At 45.3% G+C, this 21761-nt stretch overlaps 1 protein-coding gene across 1 annotated transcript in view; it reads left to right on the forward strand.

The window, feature by feature from the left end:
- The first annotated feature begins 12462 nt into the window (after positions 1-12462).
- LOC122565066 (cartilage oligomeric matrix protein) overlaps positions 12463-21761 on the forward strand; it is a 34275-nt gene continuing 24976 nt past the window's right edge. Inside the window, exons 1-7 of the mRNA XM_043720696.1 lie at positions 12463-12729; positions 16155-16234; positions 17470-17521; positions 17903-18075; positions 18399-18536; positions 18951-19028; positions 19401-19567. Of these exons, the coding sequence (XP_043576631.1) occupies positions 12648-12729; positions 16155-16234; positions 17470-17521; positions 17903-18075; positions 18399-18536; positions 18951-19028; positions 19401-19567 (770 nt within the window). The 5' untranslated portion in view covers positions 12463-12647. The remainder of the gene's footprint in view (positions 12730-16154; positions 16235-17469; positions 17522-17902; positions 18076-18398; positions 18537-18950; positions 19029-19400; positions 19568-21761) is intronic.

The raw sequence follows: 21761 nt of genomic DNA on the forward strand, positions 1-21761 counted from the left end.
AGGTTTTCCTCCTCTCTCTACAAGAATCTCAGGGAGTCTCTCTCTCACTGCAACTCCCAGGTCATTTCTCTATGCCACTCTCTCCCCACCCCCACCCTCCTCTAGCTTATCTCTCCACGCTTCAGGCTCTCTGCCTTTATTCCTGATGAAGGGCTTTTGCCCGAAACGTCGATTTTGCCTGTCCTCGGATGCTGCCTGAATTGCTGTGCTCTTCCAGCACCACTGATCCAGAATCTGGTTTCCAGCATCTGCAGTCATTGTTTTTACCCCTTAGAAGGATATGGGTCAAGTGCAGGAAATAGGGTTAGCATAGATGGACATTTTGGTTGGCATGGACCAGGTTGGGCCAAAGGGCCTGTCTCTGTGCTGTAGGACTCTATGACTGTAAATCATAAGTCATACTTACTGGCTTGAATAATCAAGTAAATGATACAATTTTTAAGGGTTGTGGCAAGAATGAGACTTGGGGGAGTAGTTACACAAATCATTGAAAGTAGCAGGACGAGGTAAGAAAGATGTTAAAAAGCCATAGATGATCCTTGGGTGTCTAAATAGAGTTGAAATGAGTGGTGCTGGAAAAGCACAGCAGGTCAGGCAGCATCCAAGGAGCTGGAAAGTCAATGTTTCAGGTATAAGCCTTTCATTGGGAATGAGGGTTACACTAAATCTTTGTAAATCACTGGCTCCAGATGGAGTGTTGAGTCCAATTCTGGGCACAATTTGGGAAGGCTGTCAAGACTTTGGAGAAGGTGCAACAAAGATTTTGATTATTTTAAGAGACTGGAGAAGCTGGGGTTGTTCTCCTTAGATGTGGTGAAGGTTAAGACGAGATTTAATTGAGATGTTCAAAATCATTAAAATTTTCTGGTAGAGTAAAGAAGGAGAAACTGTTTCAAGGGGCAGGAGGTTCAGACATAGATTCAACATAAATGGCAAAAACATCAATGGCAACTTGCAGAAATATTTCTTTAACTGCAAGTTGTTGTGGTTCGGAATGCTGGTGAAACCAGTTTCAATTTTGTTTTTCAAAATTGGATAGCTCTGCCAATTTTTAAAAAATCACTCACAGGATGAGGGCATCACTAACTAGACCAACATTTATCACCCAGAGGGCAGTTAAGAGTCAGCCACATTGCTATGGGTGTGGAGTCACATGTAGACCAAACTAGGTAAAGATGGTAGTTTCCTTCCCTAAAGGACATTAGTGAACCAGATGGATTTTTTTTTCCTGACAGCTAATTTGTGGTCATTATTGGACCATTAATTCCTTGTTTTTAACCCAACTTAATCCACCATCTGCCATGGTGGGATTTGAACCTGGGTCTCTAGAACATTACCTAGGTCTCTGGATTAACAGACAAGCGATAATATCAGTAAATGCTGTAAATCAGAAACAAAACCAGAGTTTGTTGGAAAAACTCAGCAGATCTGGCAGCATCCATTTGAAGCGTCCTTGCATTGAGCTCACAACTCTCATTCCTTACGTACCATCAGCAAATTTGGAAACACAGTTACAATTGGTTCCAACATCTGAGTCTCGAGTGTGAACAGCAATGCCCCCAGCAGTGGTCTCTATGATACTCCACCAGTAAATAGCCTAGGACCCTGAAAATGACCCATTTATTCCGACTGTATGCTTTTTGTCTTTTAAACAATTTTTAATCCATATTACATCCCATCCATGCACTCCAATATTATTTACCAACTCTTATATGGGAACTTACAAAAACCCTTCTGAAAATCTCAATATACCACATCGACCAGTAAGCAAAATGTACTTAAAACACTCCCACAGTTGGTGAAACATGATTTCTACATGGTTTGTAGAGTTGTGACCATTTCTGGATGCCATCGGCCTGACAACAACTATCTGATTGGCTCCTGGGACAACAACTTGCGAATGTGAATAATACTGGCAGAAGGGAATGAGATAGGTAAAAAGTTCAAAACTGCCTCAATGAAAAGTACAGAAGTAGCCAGGAGTAGCCATAGTCTACAGGTTACAACACAAGATTTGTTTTTGCCTGCTAATCAGAGTAAGCAGCAGCAATAGACAGAGCGAAGCAATTCAACAGCCAGTGGATGAGATATAAGCCTGACAGTCCTCCCACATCCAGTCATGAATGAAGGTGGACAATTAAACAACTCACTGGAGGAAGAGGTGCCACAAATATCCCCATCCTCATGGTATTTCAATGTTCTGAGGCAGGGTCACTGGAACCGAAACATTAACTCTAATTTCTCTTCACAGTTGCTGCCAGATCTGTTGAGTTTTTCCAGCAACCTCTGTTTTTGTCTCAATGATGGGGGAGTCAGCACCTCGATGTAAGAGACAAGACTGTCATATTTGCTGATCCAGCGCTGACTCCTTCAAATGTCCCCAGCATCATAGATGCTAGTCTTAATCAATTCTATTCACTTCACTTGATATCAAGAAATGGCTGAAGACAATGGATACTACAACATTCCAGAAATAGGACTGAAGACTTATGCTCCAGAACACATTGCACCCTTAACCAAGCTATTCCAGTACAGCTACAACCCTAGCAGTCACTCGACAATATGAAAGCATGGACCTGGTATGTCCTGTGGACAAAGCAGGACAAATCCAATCTGGACGATTACCATTTTGTCAATCTACTCTCAATCATTACTAAAGTAGTGGGAGAGGTCATCAACAGTGATATCAAGTGTCACATACTCAGCAATAACCTGCTCACTGATAGCCAGTTTAGATTCTGCCAGGGCCACACAGCTTATGACTTCATGACCTTTGTCCCAATATGCACAACAGAACTGAGTTCCAGAGGTGAGGTGAGTTGACTGAGTGTGGCATCAAGGAGCCCAAGCAAAACCAGAGTCGACTGGAATAGAGGGAAAACTGTCCACTGGTCAGAGTCACACAGAGCATAAAGGAAGATGCTTATGTTTGTGGGAAGTCAGTCACCTCAGTTCGAGACAATCTCTAGGAGATCCTTAGGGTAGTGACATTAGCCCAACTAATCTTATGCTTTGCCTTCATTAGCAAGGGCTTGGAATTTAAGAGCAGGGAGGTGATGCTGGAACTCTATCAAATATTGGTGAGGTCACAACCAGAATATTGTGTGCAATTCTGAATCCAGTTTGGAGGCATGTGATTGTATTAGAGAAAGTGCAGAATTGATTTACCAGCATGTGCCTGGGCTGGAGAGTTTTTGTGGTGAAGAAAGATTGGACAGACTGGGTTATTTTCTTTGGAGCAAAGAAGATTGAGAGGGGACATGATTGAGATGGATAAAATAAGGAAGGGCATATACAGGATAGACAGGATGGAACTTTTCCCTGCAGTAGAGGAATCAATGACAGGGGAGGGCAGGAGGTTTAAAGGAGATGTGAGGAACATATTTTTCACCCAGAGGGTGATGGGAGTCTGGAACTCACTGCCTGTGAGGGTGTGAGAGATAGAAACACTCATAACATTGAACAAGTATTTAGATGTACACTTGTTGATAACAAGGTATAAAAGACTATGGGCCAAGTGCAAAAAAAAGGATTGGAATAGTTTGTTGCTTTTTTTTGATTGACGCAAACTCAGTGGGTTTAGGGCCTGGGTCTTTCTCTATGCTTTATACCACTGCTTCATCTGCCCCCTTAAAGGACAAGGGCAGCAGATACATGGGAACACTCACCACCCTGACTTGGAAACATATTGTCATTTCTTCACTGTCATTGGGTTAAGATTATAGCTTTTCCTTCCTACTGGCATTATAGGTGTCCCACACCACAAGGTCGGCAGCGATTTAGATTAGATTAGATTAGATTACAGTGTGGAAACAAGCCCTTCAGCCCAACAAGTCCACACCGCCCCGCCGAAGCGAAACCCACCCATACCCCTACATTTACCCCTTACCTAACACTATGGGCAATTTAGCATGGCCAATTCACCTGACCCTGCACATCTTTGGGCTGTGGGAGGAAACCGGAGCACCCGGAGGAAACCCACGCAGACACGGGGAGAATGTGCAAACTCCACACAGTCAGTCGCCTGAGGCGGGAATTGAACCCGGGTCTCTGGCGCTGTGAGGCAGCAGTGCTAACCACTGTGCCACCGTGCCGCCCACATTTAGGGCAGTAGTTGATCAACCACCTCCTCCAGGGCAACTAGGGACACCAAATTACTGCTGGTCTAGTGAACAATGCCCACCTTCCATCAATGAACTTTTTAAAAAAAACTTTACAATAGCCCAAACCCGAAGTAGTTCTTCAATGAACTTCCAAACATAGATAAACAATGGATCTGATTGTAGAGAGGACAAGAGGGTGAGGAGATGGATGAGAAATGGATAAAGTGATAAGAGATGGGGAAAAAAATGGTTGGCAGATAATGTGAAGATGCTGAAAGAAGGAATGTAAAAGGGTGGAAGCAATCTTAGTGACAACAATATATGAGGTCCTTCAGTACAGGAGGTCAGAGTGGAGCCTTTGATTGGTTATGGACAAGTGAAGGCAAAGGCTGTACTTATTACCAGGATGAGTTTGGATAGGAATCTGGCAGGAAAATAAAGGAAGCTGCTGCAGTATATACCAAATCCTGGTTCACCCATGAGTGATGAAACCAATAATGAGCCCTTCTGATTTAACTGATGGAACTGGCTACAGGGAGTAGAAACAGAATGAATGTGGTGCTACAAAGTAGAGGAGAGTTTAGAGAATAGTGTTTATGCAACAGCAATATGGCAGGTCAAGGTTATGAAGGAAAACTAAAGTGATCAGTAACAAGTGAGCTGGTCAGAAGTTTTGGAATGGAGGGAGGTTGAAGTCAATGAATAAAACTTTGGCTGTGGAAAGATTGCAAGAAACAACAAAGGTTTGGCAGGTTAACAGGGGTTAGCAAGAATCTGCTGCTATACTTCCAATGCATCTGTTAAACCTTCCTGAAATCTATTTTGGTCCAGTCCATGTCTGAGATTCCTGAGTGTTTAGCTGGGAGCTTGGCTGCTCTGCCCTGTGCCTCTTGGCTCATGCAGAGTGTGTGCCTTATTCAGCTAATGAACTTTCCAGACTCCTGAAGAATTTTCTGGAAAGAGTTTGCGGCAAGCACTCAGGGATCTAGAGTGGCCACTTTACGTGGGCTTCACAACTTGCACAGTGCTCCAGAGACGGATAAATCCCAGTACAGGAAGAGCCAGACAGTCTGTGTCCGTTCTGCCAGTGCCAGGAACTGGGTGAAAGCAGCTAGAAGCCAAACCCGGAAATAACAACACACTGTCGGAGTAACAGGACCCCAGTTAACCCTGACAATCACAGCATTCAGGATTCAGTTAACCCCCACATGCTGGACCTGGTTGATGACATCTGCTTGTACGAGGGGGCATAGCTGCAAATTGAGGGGTGATAGATCTAAGACAGATGTCAGAGCAGGTTCTTTACTCAGAGAGTGGTAAGGGCGTGGAATGCTCTGCCTGCCAATGAAGTTAACTCAGCCACATTAGGGGCATTTAAACAATCCTGATAAGCACATGGATAATGATGGGATAGTGTAGGGGGATGGGCTTAGATTAGTTCACAGGTCGGTGCAACATCAAAGCCTAAGGGCCTGTTCTGTGCTGTATTAAGATCATAAGACCAAAAGACACAGGAATGGAAGTAAGGCCATTCAGCCCATCGAGTTCACTCCGCCATTTAATCATGGCTCATGGACATATCAATGCCACTTACCCACACTCTCCCCGTAGCCCTTAATTCCTTGCGAAATCAAGAATTTATCAATCTTGGCCTTGAAGACATTTAACGTCCCGGTCTTCCGTGGCAGTGAATTCCACAGGCCCACCACTCTCTGGCTGAAGAAATGTCTCCTCATTTCCATTCTAAATTGACCCCCTCTAATTCTAAGGCTGTGCCCACGAGTCCTAGTATCCCCGCCTGACGGAAACAAATTCCCAGCACCTTTCTAAGCCATGCATTATCTTGTAAGTTTCTATTAGATCTCCCCTCAACCTTCTAAACTCTAATGAATACAATCCCAGGATGCTCAGCCGCTCATCGTATGTTAGGCCGACCATTCCAAGGATCATCCGTGTGAATCTCCGCTGGACCGCTCCAGTGCCAGTCTGTCCTTCCTGAGGTGTGGGGCCCAAAGTTGGACACAGTACTCCAAATGGGGCCTAACTAGAACTTTATAAAGTCTCAGTAGCATATCACTGCTTTTACATTCCACCCATCTTGAGATAAATGACAACATTACTTTTGCTTTCTTAACCACGGACTCAACCTGCAAGTCAACCTTTAGAGAATCCTGGACTAGCACTCCCAGATCCCTTTGTATTTTGGCTTTATGGAATTGTTCTATGTTCTATGGTTGACCCCAATAATGTGGGACCTGATTAACCCCAGCAGTGTCAGACCCAGTTAGTCTTGTAAGGCTGGACCCAGTTAACAATAGCAGTGCAGGTATAGGATTTAGTTAAACTCACAACACTAGATTCAGTTAACCCAATGCTTGACCCGGTTAACCACAGCAAGACTGGACCCAGTTAACCCTGGCAAGACTGGTGATGAAAATCTAACATTTAATATCCATCAGATCATTTACCATAATCAATGAAATTAATATTACACTGTTATTAGTCAGAGACATAGCAAAAGTCCATATTACAAGTCTCTTATGTGTCGGTAAAGTTTTGAGACAAGTATAGACCTCATTCCCAGCTAGGTTGAGGTTGCAAATCCCAGCCAATGCAGGTGTTAAGCAGTGACAACCTGGGTCAATATGTCCTGAATTTTTAAAGCAACCTTTGTTGGGCAGTGACTCCACTGACTGCTTCTGTGATGCTCTCCAAGATTGAATAACTGCATACAGATCCATACAAGTTGCTACAATGCAGGTAACTAGATGATGAAGGAGAAAACTAAGGCCAAACCTTTCAATATTTCCAAGCTTTTATTTCTTGAGAAACACTGTACATGCCATGAACCTCCATCCTGAAGTCTTGAAGAAGGGTTACACCCGAAACATTGACTTCTCCACCTCCTGATGCTGCCTGGCTTGTTGTGTTCTTCCAGCCTCCTGCCTGTCTATTTTGGATTCTAGCATCTGCAGTTTTTTTGTCTTTGACCATCACGAGCCTCCATCCAGCAGCCATGAAGTCCTCCAGTTTCTAAAAAACATGTTTTAAGCAACATATCAGGATACATCTCCATGGCTATCATATCCCGAGACGGGATTTGAACCAGGATGTTTGGGCCTTAAAGTAGGGACACGTTCATTGCACCACAAGATCCTAAATGGAGCTAGTGATTTGACAAAAAGGCCAACACAGAACAATGATATTTTCAAATGAATCTATTTAGAGATGTTATGACACACCTATGGGGCAGGAGGGACCTGAAGTGCCTTTTCTGCTGGCTCATAGATGGGGACATGATCTCCATGTCACAAGACCCCTGTCCAGAGCCACAATGAGATATTTTCTAATTAACTTATTCAAAGAAATTATGATACACCACTGAAATTATGTGGGACTTGAACATGGGCGATTGGAGATCAGACATCTCAGCTCCAGGACATCTCTGGAGCGGGTGGGTTGTGAACCTGGATTTCTTGGTCATGGGGTTGGGATACTAGTGCTGTTGATTATCTGGAATTATCTTACCATTATTTCTCTGCGTATACATTGTGTTTCTGTGAGCCTCCCTCCACTTCACCTGATGAAGCTTGAGATTTTAAATAAACCTGTTACTCTAAATAAACCTCTCACTGTCAACCCTATCTAAACCCCTAAAAGAAGACAGTGAGAATCTTTTTCCACGTATGGAGTCAGCTATTACAAGGGGGCATAGCTTTAAATTAAGGGGGGGTAGGTATAGGACAGATGTTAGGGGTAGGTTCTTTACTCAGCGAGTCGTGAGTTCATGGAATGCCCTGCCAGTAGCAGTGGTGGACTCTCCCTCATTATGGGCATTTAAGCGGGCATTGGATAGGCATATGGAGGATAGTGGGCTAGTGTAGGTTAGGTGGGCTTGGATCGGCGCAACATCGAGGGCCAAAGGGCCTGTACTGCGCTGTATTCTTCTATGTTCTATGTTCTATGTTCTATAACTTGGTGTTGTGTGACTTCTGACTCAAATAGACTTGGACAGGATTGTGGTAATTATAATGAGGTCCAATCAGGGAGCCCAGGCTAACAGATAAGAACAGGAATGACAGAAGTTCTGTTCAGTCTGGGTGCTGACTCTGATGAGGCTGTGCCAGAGTTGATGATGGTTCATGTGTAAATAAAGGGTCAAAAGCAGAAGTTGCTGGAAAAGCTCAGTAGGTCTGGTAGCATCTGTGAACAGAAGTCAAAGTTAATGTTTTAGGTCTGGTGACCCTGCCTCAGAACTGATGGTAGCTAGGAAAATGTTGGTTTATAGGCATGAGATAGGGTGTAGGGAGGGGTTAAGAAGTAAATGATAGCAAGGGATAGAATCCAAAGAGAGAGAAGAATAGTTAAACAGACATAGGAGTTGATAATGATCTGGCTGGGAGGGTGAATAGCTGTTAATGGAGACTGTTAGCAGCTAACAATAGGTAGTGTGTATTGGCAGACTATGTGATAACAAGGCCTGGTGTGTGGGGTAGGGGGCTAGGACATGGGAGAGATCAGGCCCCAAAATCATTGAACTCAATATTGAGTCTGGAGGGCTTCTGCATCCCTGAACAGAAGGTGAGGTGTTGTTCTTCCAGCTTGTGCTGAGCTTCACTGGAGCACTGTAGTCAACCTGAGACAGAGATGTTGACCGGTTAATAGGGTGGTGTGTTAAAATGACAGGCAACTGGAAGCTCAGGGTCTTTTTTGTGGGCAGAATGTAGGTATTCTGTGAAGCTTAGTTTTCCCAATGCAAAGAAGACTATATTGTGAGCAGCGTATGCAGTTGACTAGATTGTGAGAAGTGCAGGTAAAGTGCTGCTTCACCTGGAAGATATGTTTGGGCGCTTGGGGATAGGCCTTCCAAGTGAAGCAGCGCTTTACCTGCACTTCTCACAATCTGGTCTACTGTTTCCCCTGGCTAGTGAATCTAGAACCAGGTGACAATCTCAGAGTAAGAGACAGGCTTTAGAAGACAGAAATGAGGAGGAATTTCTTCACTGAGATACTGGTGAATGTTTGAAATTCTCTGCCCCACATGCTAACTCATTGTACATGTTCAAAATGAAACTTGATAGATTTCCGAAGACTAATGACATGGAGGAAATTTGGAACGGTGTGTGTAGTCAGGTAGGCCTCTTCCTTTCCTCAATTGTTCAGCCCTGGGAAATCTGCTTTACCTTTTTCATAGCAATCTGTTCTATTTGCATCCTCTCCCAGTCACACACTGCTCACCGACTCCCACCTTTGTTAAGCCTTTCCCTCGCTGGCTCCCTCCCTCATTGCCCTCTCAATGGGCTATTAAACCTGCCCTGTCATTCAAAATGATCATTCTGTAATGCTTTAATCATATTCCTGTACCCCACTGGGAATCATAAATCTATAAATCTCTGCCTTAAACTTATTCAAAGATTGAGCAACCACAGCCCTCTGTTGTAAAGAATCCCAAAAATTCACAACCCTTTAGTAAAAACAATTCTCCCATCCCTGGACACATGTGGCAGCCCCTTTATTTTTAAATTGTGTCCTCTGGTTTGAGATTCCCCAAGTCGGGGTAACATCTCGCCTGTATCTACCCTGTCTATCCCTTTCAGTATTTTGTATGTTTCAGTGAGGTCACTTCTTATTCTTCAAAACTCTGGAGAATACAGACTCAGTTTGTCCAAACTCTCTTCATAGGACAGCCCCACCATCCCAGAAACCAGTCTGGTGAGCCTTCACTGTATTCTCTCTAGCAATAATATCTTTCCATTGCAGTACTCCAGGTGCAGTCTAACTAAGCTCCTGTACACTCAAACAAGACTTCCCTCCTGCACTCGAATCCTCTTGCAATGAAGACTAATATCCGTTAGCTTTCCTAAAGTTTGCTGCACCTGCATGAACATTCAGGGATTTAACAACAAGAACATCCACATTTTCTAATCTCTTACATTTTAATAAAATAATCTGGACATCTGTTTCTACAATGAAAGTGGATAAACTCACATTTTTGTTACATTGTATTCCACCAGCTCCTATCTACTAAGATATCCTGTCCTATGTCATTCAGCTCCTCCTCCATTGGAGGACCCTGGTCCTGTATTGACTTGCATTGGCTTTCTCAAGACCCTGCCTACTCCAACCCACCCAGAATTATTTTCCCGCTATAACCTTCAGTCCCTTGGTCCAAGCTTGTCAATCCCACTTCCCCTTCAGGCTGACTCACACCTCAGCTGAGCCACACTGGGTCTTGGCTCAGGCATTGCCCTGTGCTGTGAACACTCCTCTCAACCAGTGCTACAATGGTCTTCAGTATCTTTCAACTAAAGAGGAAGACCAGATCCCTTTCCGATCTGTCCTTTAGTTTCAAAAACACTGAACTGGAATAGTCCAAACCCAGCAAACACTTTGCTCTAGTTACTGTCAGAAAGAAATCCTGGATTATTGACCCCAGAGTGAGGACATTGCATACTGCCCGACCTGGGCACTGCACGGTTGGAACACACTAAAACCAAAAGTAAAATATTGAATACAGGAAATTTAAAATTAAAACAGATAGTGCTGGAAATACTCAGCTGGACTGACAGAATCCTGAGAAAGGCCATTGACCTGAAACGTTAACTCTGTCAACAGATACTGCCAGACCTGCCCAATATTTCCAGCACTTTCTGTTTTTCTTGTTCTCGATTTTTAATTTCTTATATGTTTCCAGCTTTCCATTCAAGGCGTCTCTATGGCTGTGAATAATCCACAGAATCCCACATCAGAATTTCTGTTCATTCATCAATAAAACTCTTTCCAATGAAATGGGAGGGTACGTCAAAGATTAAATTTAATACATAGGTATAATATAAAAGATTCTAGTAGGAAGAATGAGTGAGGTGAAAATTAGCAAAATTCAATAAAGATATCTGGGGTATTTTAAAGAAATTACAGAATGAATTGAAAAGATTGTTCACAAAGCATATGGAATCATTGACTTTACTAATCAAGAGATTGATTACAAAATTTGGGAAATTAATGTAAGCTTGTGAAACCCTAGCTAGGCCCCAGTACTGAGATCAAACCTGGAACTTAGGAAAGATGGCAATATCTCGGAGAGGATCCAGAGATAATTCACTAGAATGATATCTGAGATGAGAGAATTTAGTTTGAATAAACTGTGTGCATGATTAGAGGAAGCAAATGCAATAGTAACTTTCATCAGGTTTTCCTTTTCAAATATTTATCCAATTACTAGAACAATAATGCAGACAGAGACAGATTCAGGCAGACAGAGAAAGGGGGATGCAGACAGATAAAGGCAGATACAGGTGACAGAGTGAGAGATGCAACAGGCAAATGTAGAGACGGAGTTGAAGAGTGTGGTGCTGGAAAAGCACAGCAGGTCAGGCAGCATCTGAGGAGCAGGAGAGTTGACATTTCGAGCATAAGCTCTTCATCAGGATTGAGGGTGTGGCCCAAGGTGCCTGAGAGATAAATGGGAGGGGAAGTGGGACTGGAAGCAAGGTAGCTGGGAATGTGATAGTTAGATGGAGATGGGGTAATGGTGATAGGTCGGAGAGGAGGGTGGAGCGGATAGGTGGGAAGGAAGATGGACAGGTAGGACAGTTCAAGAGGGTGGTGCCAAGATGGAAGGTTAGATCTGGGATAAGGTGGGGGGAGAGGAGATGAGGAAACTGGTGAAATCAGCATTGATCCCGTGTGGTTGAAGGGTCCCAAGGCGAAAGATGAGGCATTCTTCCTCCAGGCATCTGGTGGTTAGGGTGTGGCGGTGAAGGAGACCCAGAAGCTGTGTGTCCTTGGTGGAGTGGGAGGGTGAGTTAAAGTGTTCGGCCACAGGGCAGTGGGTTTGTTTAGTGAGTGTGTCCCAGAGATGTTCTCTGAAATGTTCCACAAGTTGAAGTCCTGTCTCCCCAATGTAGAGACAGGCAGAAATGCAGAGAGAGAGAGAGAGAGAGGTCCAGACAGACACAGACAGAGGGAGAGATGCAGAGAGACATAGAGATAGAGGGAGACAAAGGCAGAGATACATGCACAGACAGGTGGATTTGAAACCCAGAATTATTAACAGAAAAGAAATTGTAAACATTCTGAAATAGTTGCTGTTTTTAAAGGATGAAAGAAATGAAGTCACTGAGTCAGGGTTTGAGATCCACATTGTGAGCAAAGAGCAGGAAGGGAACCTTTAATGAAATGGAGGCGGGAACTGGTGAGAAAAGGACAGGAAATTCATGTTGTTTTTTCTAATTCCTGAGGCTTTCAAACTCCTTTTGTTTTTGTTTTGGGAAAGTTACTTCAGACAGAATGCCAACACATGATGTCACTCTGGCAGAAATAATCATTTAAAAGAAAGGGAGAAAGTACAGCAGCCACATAGCATATGCTTGGAGAGAGTGTGGGAGCTGGAACAAACAGAGTACAGAAGCTGCCTTGTCTACATCAGGAGGCCACGAAGTGGAGCAGATACAGAAACTGAGTGATAGCTGTCTCCTGGATTTAGCAGTTAAGACCTGGAACAAGCTGAATGAGATCGCTTTAACTGAAAGCCTCAAACTAAAAATGATTCCAACCATTTCTTTATTGATTATAATTTTGCACCTTTTGAGTCAGTACAGCTCCTGTCAGCAACTGGTTACTGGCGGTAAGACTCTTATTCCATTTTTATTAATCGTCTTATATTTGTGAGAGAATGTTCTCCACAACACATGAAACATAATCAGAAGAATTCCTGGTATGTTTTTTGGTAGCAAGTTTCAAAATAACGTTACTTAAGTTGGGTATTTCTTTTTCAAATGAGCACCTGTGCATAGGAAGATTCCAAGTCGAAAAGTGTGGCACTAGAAAAGTCCAGCAGGTCAGGCAGCATCCAAGGAGGAGAATCGATGTTTCCCTTCATCAGGGTTTTGACACTTTTCTGCTCTGGCTCTCCAGCATCTGCAATCCTCATTTTGTCCATTGGAAGACACCAGTTTATCATTCGGTCACTCTTGGTTCCATTGCTTTTTACTTACAGCCTCTCACTTTTGAATTCATCACACTCTTACTCCAGGTGCTCTTATTTCCTGTTTGTAAAATCCCGGAGGAGAATTTGTGACTTGACTTTGGAATTTCCACTTACTGTTAATATGCAGAAGTCAGAATATAAATATAGTTAAAGTGATTTCACTTTTAAAATTATTATTGCGTCAATGAAACAGGGCGCTGGGGGGAGAGAGGGGTTACTGAGTGACAGTGTGAGGGAGCTGGATTAATAGCAGGAGAGATACAGTCAAGATTAGAGGATGCTGGAAAAGCACAGCAGGTCAGGCACATCTGAGGAGCAGGAAAATTGATATTTTGGGCAGAAGCCCTTCATCAGGAATGAGGAAGGGAGCCTCTGGGGTGGAGAGATAAATGGGAGGAGGGGTGGGGCTGGGGAGAAGGTAGCTGAGAGTACAATAGGTGGATGTAGGTGAGGATGAAGGTGATAGGTCGGAGAGGAGGATAGAGCGGATAGGTGGGAAGGGAGATTGGCAGCTAGGACAGGTCATGAGGAAGGTGCTGAGCTGGAAGGTTGGAACTGGGGTAAGGTGGGTGGAGGGGAAATGAGGAAATTGGTGAAGTCCACATTGATGCCCTGGGGTTGAAGTGTTCCGAGGTGGAAGATGAGGCGTTCTTCCTCCAGGCGTCAGGTGGTGAGGGAGGTGCGGGTGTCCTGGAGATGTTCCCTAAAGCGCTCTCTGAGGATATGCAGGTCCTGGGTCTCCTCCACCGCCGCTCCCTCACCACCTGACGCCTGGAGGAAAAACGCCTCATCTTCTGCCTCGGAACACTTCATCCCCAGGGCATCAATGTGGATTTCACCAGTTTCCTAATTTCCCCTCCTCCCACCTTACCCCAGTTCCAACCTTCCAGCTCAGCACCGCCCTCATGACCTGTCCTACCTGTCAATCTCCCTTCCCACCTATCCGCTCCATCTTCCTCTCCGACCTATCACCTTCATCCCCATCTCCATCCACCTATTGTACTCTTCTCCCCAGCCCGAATCACTGTTCCATTTATCCCTCCACCCTGATGAAGGGTTTTTGCCCAAAACATCAATTTTCCTGCTAATCGGATGCTGCCTGACCTGCTGTGCTTTTCCAGCAGCACTCTAATCTTGACAATTATCTCCAGCGTCTGCAGTCCTCACTTTCAGTCAGCAGAGTTACAGTCAGTAACATAGGGCACTGGGGGGGAGAGGGGTTACTGAGTGACAGTGTGAGGGAGCTGGATTAACATCAGTAGAGATACTGTCAGTAATACAGGGCACTGGCGGGGGAGAGCGGGGACTGAATGACAGAGAGGGAGCTGGATTAATATCAGTAGAGTTACAGTCAAGAGTAGAGTGGTGCTGGAAAAGCACAGCAGGTCAGGCAGCCTTCGAGGAGCAAGAAAATTGACGTTTTGTGCAAAAGCCCTTCATCAGGAATGAGGCAAGGAGACTCCGGGGTGGAGAGATAAACAGGAGCGGGGTGGGGCTGGGGAGAAGGTAGCTGAGAGTGCAATAGGTGGATGGAGGTCGGGATGAAGGTGATAGGTCGGAGAGGAGGATAGAGCGGATAGGTGGGAAGGGAGATTGGCAGGTAGGACAGATCATGAGGAAGGTGCTGAGCTGGAAGGTTGGAGCTGGGGCAAGGTGGAGGGAGGGGACATGAGGAAATTGGTGAAGTCCACATTGATGCCCTGGGGTTGAAGTGTTCCGAGGAGGAAGATGAGTCGTTCTTCCTCCAGGCATCGGGTGGTGAGGGAGTGGCAATGGAGGAGGCCCAGGACCTGCATGTCCTCGGCAGAGTGGGAGGGGGAGTTGAAATGTTGGGCCACGGGGCATTGGGGTTGATTGGTGCGGGTGTCCTGGAGATGTTCCCTAAAGCGCTCTCTGAGGAAATGCAGGTCCTGGGTCTCCACCACCGCCGCTCCCTCACCACCTGACGTCTGGAGGAAGAACGCCTCATCTTCCGCCTCGGAACACTTCAACCCCAGGACATCAATGTGGATTTCACCAGTTTCCTAATTTCCCCTCCCCCCACCTTACCCCAGTTCCAACCTGCCAGCTCAGCACCATCCTCATGACCTGTCCTACCTGTCAATCTCCCTTCCCACCTATCCCCTCCATCCTCCTCTCCGACCTATCACCTTCATCCCCACCTCCATCCACCTATTGTACTCTTGGCTACCTTCTCCCCAGCTCCAAACGCTGTCCCATTTATCTCTCCACCCTGAAGGGTTTTGCCCAAAACATCAATTTTCCTGCTAATCGGATGCTGCCTGACCTGCTGTGCTTTTCCAGCAGCACTCTAATCTTGACTCTGATCTCCAGCGTTTGCAGTCCTCACTTTCAATCAGCAGAGATACAGTCAGTAACACAGGGCACTGGGGGGGGGGAAGGCAATATTGAGCGAAAGTGTGAGGGAGCTGGATTAACATCAGTAGAGATATAGTCAGTAACTGAAAAATGTGTTGCTGGAAAAGCGCAGCAGGTCAGGCTGCATCAAAGGAGCAGGAGAATCGACGTTTCGGGCATAAGAAGGGCTTATTCCTGAACGCCCATAACCTCGATTCTCCTGCTCCTTGGATGCTGCCTGACCTGCTGCGCTTTTCCAGCAACACATTTTCAGCTCTGATCTCCAGCATCTGCAGTCCTCACTTTCTCCATACAGTCAGTAACACAGGGCGCTGGCTGGGGAGAGGGGTTAATGAGTGACAGTGTGAGGGAGCTGGATTAACATCAGTAGAGATACAGTCAAGATTAGAGTGGTGCTGGAAAAGCACAGCAGGTCAGGCAGCATCCGATTAGCAGGAAAATTGATGTTTTGAGCAAAAGCCCTTCATCAGGAATGAGGCAGGGAGACTCCGGGGTGGAGAGATAAATGGGAAGTGGGGTGGGGCTGGGGAGAAAGTAGCTGAGAGTGCAATAGGTGGATGGAGATCGGGATGATCGGGATGGAGAGGGGTGTGAGGGAGCTGGATTAATATTAGGGACTATGTGTACGTGTGCCATCGGTTGATGTAACCTGATATTGTGTCTTTCTTCTGAAACTTGAGAAGAAGTTGGGCGACGAATGCTTACTCAGATGAGGGAAACAAACCAGGAACTGGCAGAAATCAAACATCTCCTAAAACAGCAGGTAATGAGATCAATAATGCAACTCCACCTGGTTTACTCACATACTCATTTGCTCATACAGTAACTCATTTTCCCCTTGGGAATCCTGCAAGCTTCAGCTCTCAATACTAGGTTTGATCATTTTCGGGCCTGAGCACCTTCTCCCACATCCTTACCCCAACTCCCACACACCAGGTCTTGTTATCACATGGGCTGTTACCACAACCATCCCATTGTCAGTCACTAATGGTCCCCATTAGCAGCGATTCATCCCAGCAGGAGGCTGGAAGAGCACAGCAAACCCGGCAGCATCAGGAGATGGAGAAGTCAATGTTTCGGGTATAACCCTCCTTCAGTATTGGATGTGGGAGTAGGGGGAGCTCCAGATTCATTCCCCCAGGCTGATCTTTACCCACTCCATTGACTGCCTGACTGTTTCTCTCCATCTGGGCTTCTCCTCCACCTATTGATTACTCCTCCCCACCTTCTGCCTCCCTTCTTTAACATTTACATCAACCTTTTCCCAGCTACTATCAGTTCTGAAGAAGGGTCACTGGTCTTGACCAGTAAAATTCTGCCTTATCTCCACACATTCTGCTCGACCTGAAAACAACAAACGCTGGAGATTGTAATGGGTCAGGCAGCATCCATGGAGACACAGCAAGCTAACGTTTTGTATCTAGATGACTCTTTATCAGAGGTGTTTTCAGTACAGATTCCAGCATCTGCAGTAATTAAGCTGCTGAACCTGCTAAGTTTCTCCAGTAATTTCTGTTTTTGCTTTTTACTTGCTGATGCAGAGCCTATGTGGCTGGGAACTTGTCATCACAAACAGGTCATTGGATGCAGGAGTTGGCCAATCAGCCTATTGCTTACTCAGCCTGACCCTGAAATCCCCTAGCTGAACTTTACCCTGACTCATTGCCCATGACCTTTTTCAGTTAGCACGCAGGAATCTTAGAAAGGTTTTATATTTTTATTGCCTATGAATTATTCTTTTTGAATGTTAGAGATTGGAACCTTTGTTCAAATTTTTTTTTCAAACTGGTCATGACTCAGAACATTCTAATGTCAAGAGAGAGACTAAAATATCTTTGTCTTACATTTATGGTCCATCTACTTTGTGTGACAAATAAAGCTACCTCTCTACTGTCCCTCCGTCAAACATTCCCAGGACAGGGACTGGATGGGTTAGATACAGAGGTAGTTTAATGTTGTGTGTCTTTGTTTTTCTAACCTTACTCTACTGCCTCACAGATAAAGGAGATCATCTTTCTGAAGAATACGTTGGCAGAATGTAATTTCTGTGGTGAGTAACTCAATGGGGAATTGACAGGGTTACAGCAAAGAGAAACATTGTGGATGGTTCTATAAAACAGTCAGGATTCCACGTTGAATGACAGCACACTGTTATTACTGCAGTTCAGAAAAACATGGTGCAACATCTGCTCCCAGGAACCAGACCCCTCCCCACTGTGCCAGACCCTCGTCCTGACTCAGAACCCTCTCCCTAACCCAAAACCTTTCCCCCAAGCTGGACCCTCTTATTGACCCAGACCCCTCTCCTGGAGCCGGACCCTCTTTCTGAGCCAGATCATTATTTGTTTTGAATGTTTTGTTGCTGTGTTTCTGGGGCAAAAGACTTTGCTACATTTCACAATTCAGTTCCAACTCTTCCTTCCCATCCCAGGTCTCCAAAGTGAATGGCAGCACGAGACAATCACTGTTTACCCATTTGGGAGGTGTGATCCCAATCCGTGCTTCCCTGGGGTTCAATGCTCAACGACATTCAATGGATTTCGCTGTGGGGCCTGCCCCAGTGGCTTTACAGGGAATGGAACACACTGTACTGATGTGGACGAGGTGAGCATAGCAGGAGAGCCTGGGGCAAGGGGAGCAGCAAAGTGGGATGGGAAGTGATTCTGACCTGAGCTTTCTTTTCAAAATTGTCAAAACTGATGTCAGATTAATTAATGTGATGAACAAAACATGGAGAGATGTAACCTTGAGATCAGGATGATGCTGTGTTAATTTGCTCAATCTCCTCAAACAGCAAATAAATAATTCTAGGGTTGAGTGACAGTCCTGACCCAGGAAGTACAGATACATGCATCGAAACTGAGTTACTGTACTGGATTTCACCAGTGAATACCAGGCAGTTGAATCAATCTTTTTCTCCTTCCCAGTGCCAGACACATCCCTGCTACCCTGGGGTCCGATGCATTAACATGTCTCCTGGTTTTCAATGTGACCCCTGCCCAGATGGTTACACTGGCCCAAGAATCCAGGGAGTTGGAGAGACATTTGCCAGAACACACAGGCAGGTAAGGATCCAACACCAGAACATTCCAAAAATTCCTCTCGGTTCTCTCTGTATCTATTGACCTTTAGCAATCACTGTAATTGTCTCAGTCCCACTGACAGTAAAGGCTGTCTGACCTGCTGAACATATGGCAACTTCTCCAAACCCGGCAGTGGCTGGAGATGTACTTGGCTGTGCTGCGGGGCTAGAGGTTGAGGGTTGCTGAGAGAAAGGTGTGCTACGAGGGAGGGGGCCTGGATCCTGCTCTGGCAATGGCAGATCGTCATGTGGTGGCATCTCTATGATGGGACCAGGACCTAATGTCATGGAGATGGGCTGCACTTCCATTGAACTGTGAGTGGACATTAGAAGGTGCTGGTTTGAGGTTTGGGGTTTTTGTGTGGACATGATTTCTTTACATTTCTTTGTTTTCCAGATTTGCCACGATATCAATGAGTGTGAGAATAGTGTCAATGGTGGCTGTGACCTAAATTCAGATTGCATCAACACTCCGGTAAGAATCACCCCCCCCCACCCCCGCCCCCAACCAGACACTTAAATACAATTAGATTACATTACAGTTCAGTGAGGCAATACCTCCTCTCCCAGAGAGAAACAGCCTGGACATCACCGAGAGAGAAACAGCAATGACAATTGGAGAGGGAGTGAGTGAAGTGACTGTGAGTGAGGGACTGAGTGAGCGAAAGATTGAATGAGGGGACTGAGTGAATGAGGGGACAAAATGAGGAGCTTGATGCTATATATTAAAGTGTTAAAAAAAAGTGTCGAACTATCCTTAGATTGGAATTCTGACCAACAGCTCAGCAAGAAAATCTCAAATGTTTGTTTTCTGATGTTAACAACAAACATCCTTGTATTTGTCTAGGGATCATTTCGGTGTGGCCCATGTAAGGCCGGCTATGTCCGAGACCAGAACCGGGGCTGTCGTTTGGAGAGGAGCTGCCCCAATGGAGTGAGAAACCCCTGCCATGAGAGAGCAGAGTGCATTGTCAGCCGAAACAACAAGATTACTTGTGTTGTAAGGAACATAATGTAATCCATCAATCTCTGAGGGGAGAGCAAGAGAGGAGGAGAGAGGGAACACAGAAGGAGAGCAGGACAGGAAGAAAGTAACTGAGAGTCAGGGGAAAGTGAAGGTCAAACAGCAGAGAGAAACAGAGGGAAAGCAGCAGAGAGGGAGTGACAGAGAGATGTGGAGTTAAAGTGTCAAGAAAGAAAGATAGATGGGGACAGAGAGAGAAGTGGAGGGAGAAAGAGCAGGAAGGGGAGAGACAAAAGGAGCAGGAGAAAGATAAAGGGAAGGGAATTGAGAGGGCTTAGACAAAGTGAGACAGAGAGAGAAGGATGGGGAGCAAGGGACAGGAGGAGAGAGGAAAGAAGGGATGAGTGCAACATGGATAAATAAATGGAGCAAGGGACATAGGGAGAGAGATGGGTAGGGGATGCTCTTCATCATGATGAAGGGAATAGGATAAGTGGTCCCAGGGTGGAGTGAGGAATAAGGCGGACTGTGTATGACAGAGGGGGGCAAGAGAAAGGGACACTTCAGTATAATAATAAAAACAGCATGCAAGAGGACACAGTTCAGACCCTCGAGTCTGCTGCACCACTCAGTACAACTCTAGCTACTTATCTCTTCACAGTATTCCCATATTCCTTAATTCCTGTCTATCTCTGCCATAAAATATTTAATATATAAAATATTCAATAATTGTCTATTTACAACTTTTAAAAAAATTCACTCATGGGACACAGTGTCTCTGGCTGTCCAGCATTTATTGCCTGTCCCTAGTTGCCCCTTGAGAATGTGGGGGTGAGCTGCCTTCTTAAACCGCTGCAGCCCATGTGCTGAGGGTTGACTCGCAATACACTTAGGGAGGGAATTCGAGGATTTTGACCCAGTAACGCTGAAGGAATGGTGATATAATTCCAAGTCAGGATGGTGAGCAGCTTGAAGGGGATCGTGCAGGCAAGTGATACTTCCATGTATCTGCTTCCCTTGTCCTTCTAGATGGAAGTGGTTGTGGGTTTTGGAAGGTGCTGTCTAAGGAGCTTTGGTGAATTTCTGCATTGCATCTTGCTATTGAGCGTCAGTGGTGGAAAGAGTAGATGTTTGTGGATGTGGTGCCAATCAAGCGGCTGCTTTGTCCTGATGGTGTTAAGCTTCTTGTGTGTTGTTGGAGCTGCACCCATCCAGGCAAGTGAGGAGTATTCCAACACACTCCTGACTTGTGCCTTGTAGATGGTGGACAGGCTATGGGGAGTCAGGAGGTGAATTATTCAATAATAGAATTCTTGGCCTCTGGCTTGCTGTATTATAGCCCAGTTTAGTTTCCAGTTAATGGTAACCTCCAGGATGTTGACAGTGGCGAATTCAGTGATTATTGAACATCATTGAATGTTAAAGGGCAGTGGTTAGATTCTCTCTTATTAGATATGGTCACTGCTTGGCACTTGTATACATGCCAATTTTCAGCCTGAACTGTCCAGGTCTTGCTGCATTTGGATATGGACTACTTCAGTACCTGAGGAGTGCTGAATGGTGCTGAACATTGGGCAATCATCAGCGAACAATCCCCAATTCTGACCTTCTGATGGACTGAATGTCATTGACTAAGCAGCTGAAGATGATTGGGCCAAGGATATTATCCTGTGGAACTCCTGAGCCCTCTTGTGGCACAGTGGTCAAATTACTACCTCTGGCTCAGGAGGCCTTGGGTTCAAGTCTGACTTGCTCAGAGGCCTGAGGAACTGCTGCAGAGATGTCTTAGAGCTGAGGTGACTGATCTCTAGCTGCCTGAATAATCTTCCTCTGTGCCAGGTATGACTCCTACCAGTGGAAAGTTTTCCCCTGACTCCCACTGACTCCAGTTATGCTCAGGCTCCTTGATGCCACATGACTTAGTTGTCAAACGCTATCATTCTCACCTCATTCAGAATCCCTCTCCACAATCCTAAATTTGTGACCCACCTTATCTTGCGACCGTACCTGTAGTTCTAAACTCCCAGCCAAGGAAAATATCCTCCATGCATCTACCTGACAAACTCAAAAGGATGTCCATATGTTTCAGTGAGATAACCTCTATTGTTTAGAACTGAAGAGAACACATACATTATCTCTGTAATCTCAACTACACACACTCACCCACACTCATACACTCACCCCACACTCACTCACCCGCACTCTCACACACACACACTCACCCGCACTGTCACAGACACGCAC

Source organism: Chiloscyllium plagiosum, chromosome 31 (assembly GCF_004010195.1).
Source record: "Chiloscyllium plagiosum isolate BGI_BamShark_2017 chromosome 31, ASM401019v2, whole genome shotgun sequence".
NCBI lineage: Eukaryota > Metazoa > Chordata > Chondrichthyes > Orectolobiformes > Hemiscylliidae > Chiloscyllium > Chiloscyllium plagiosum.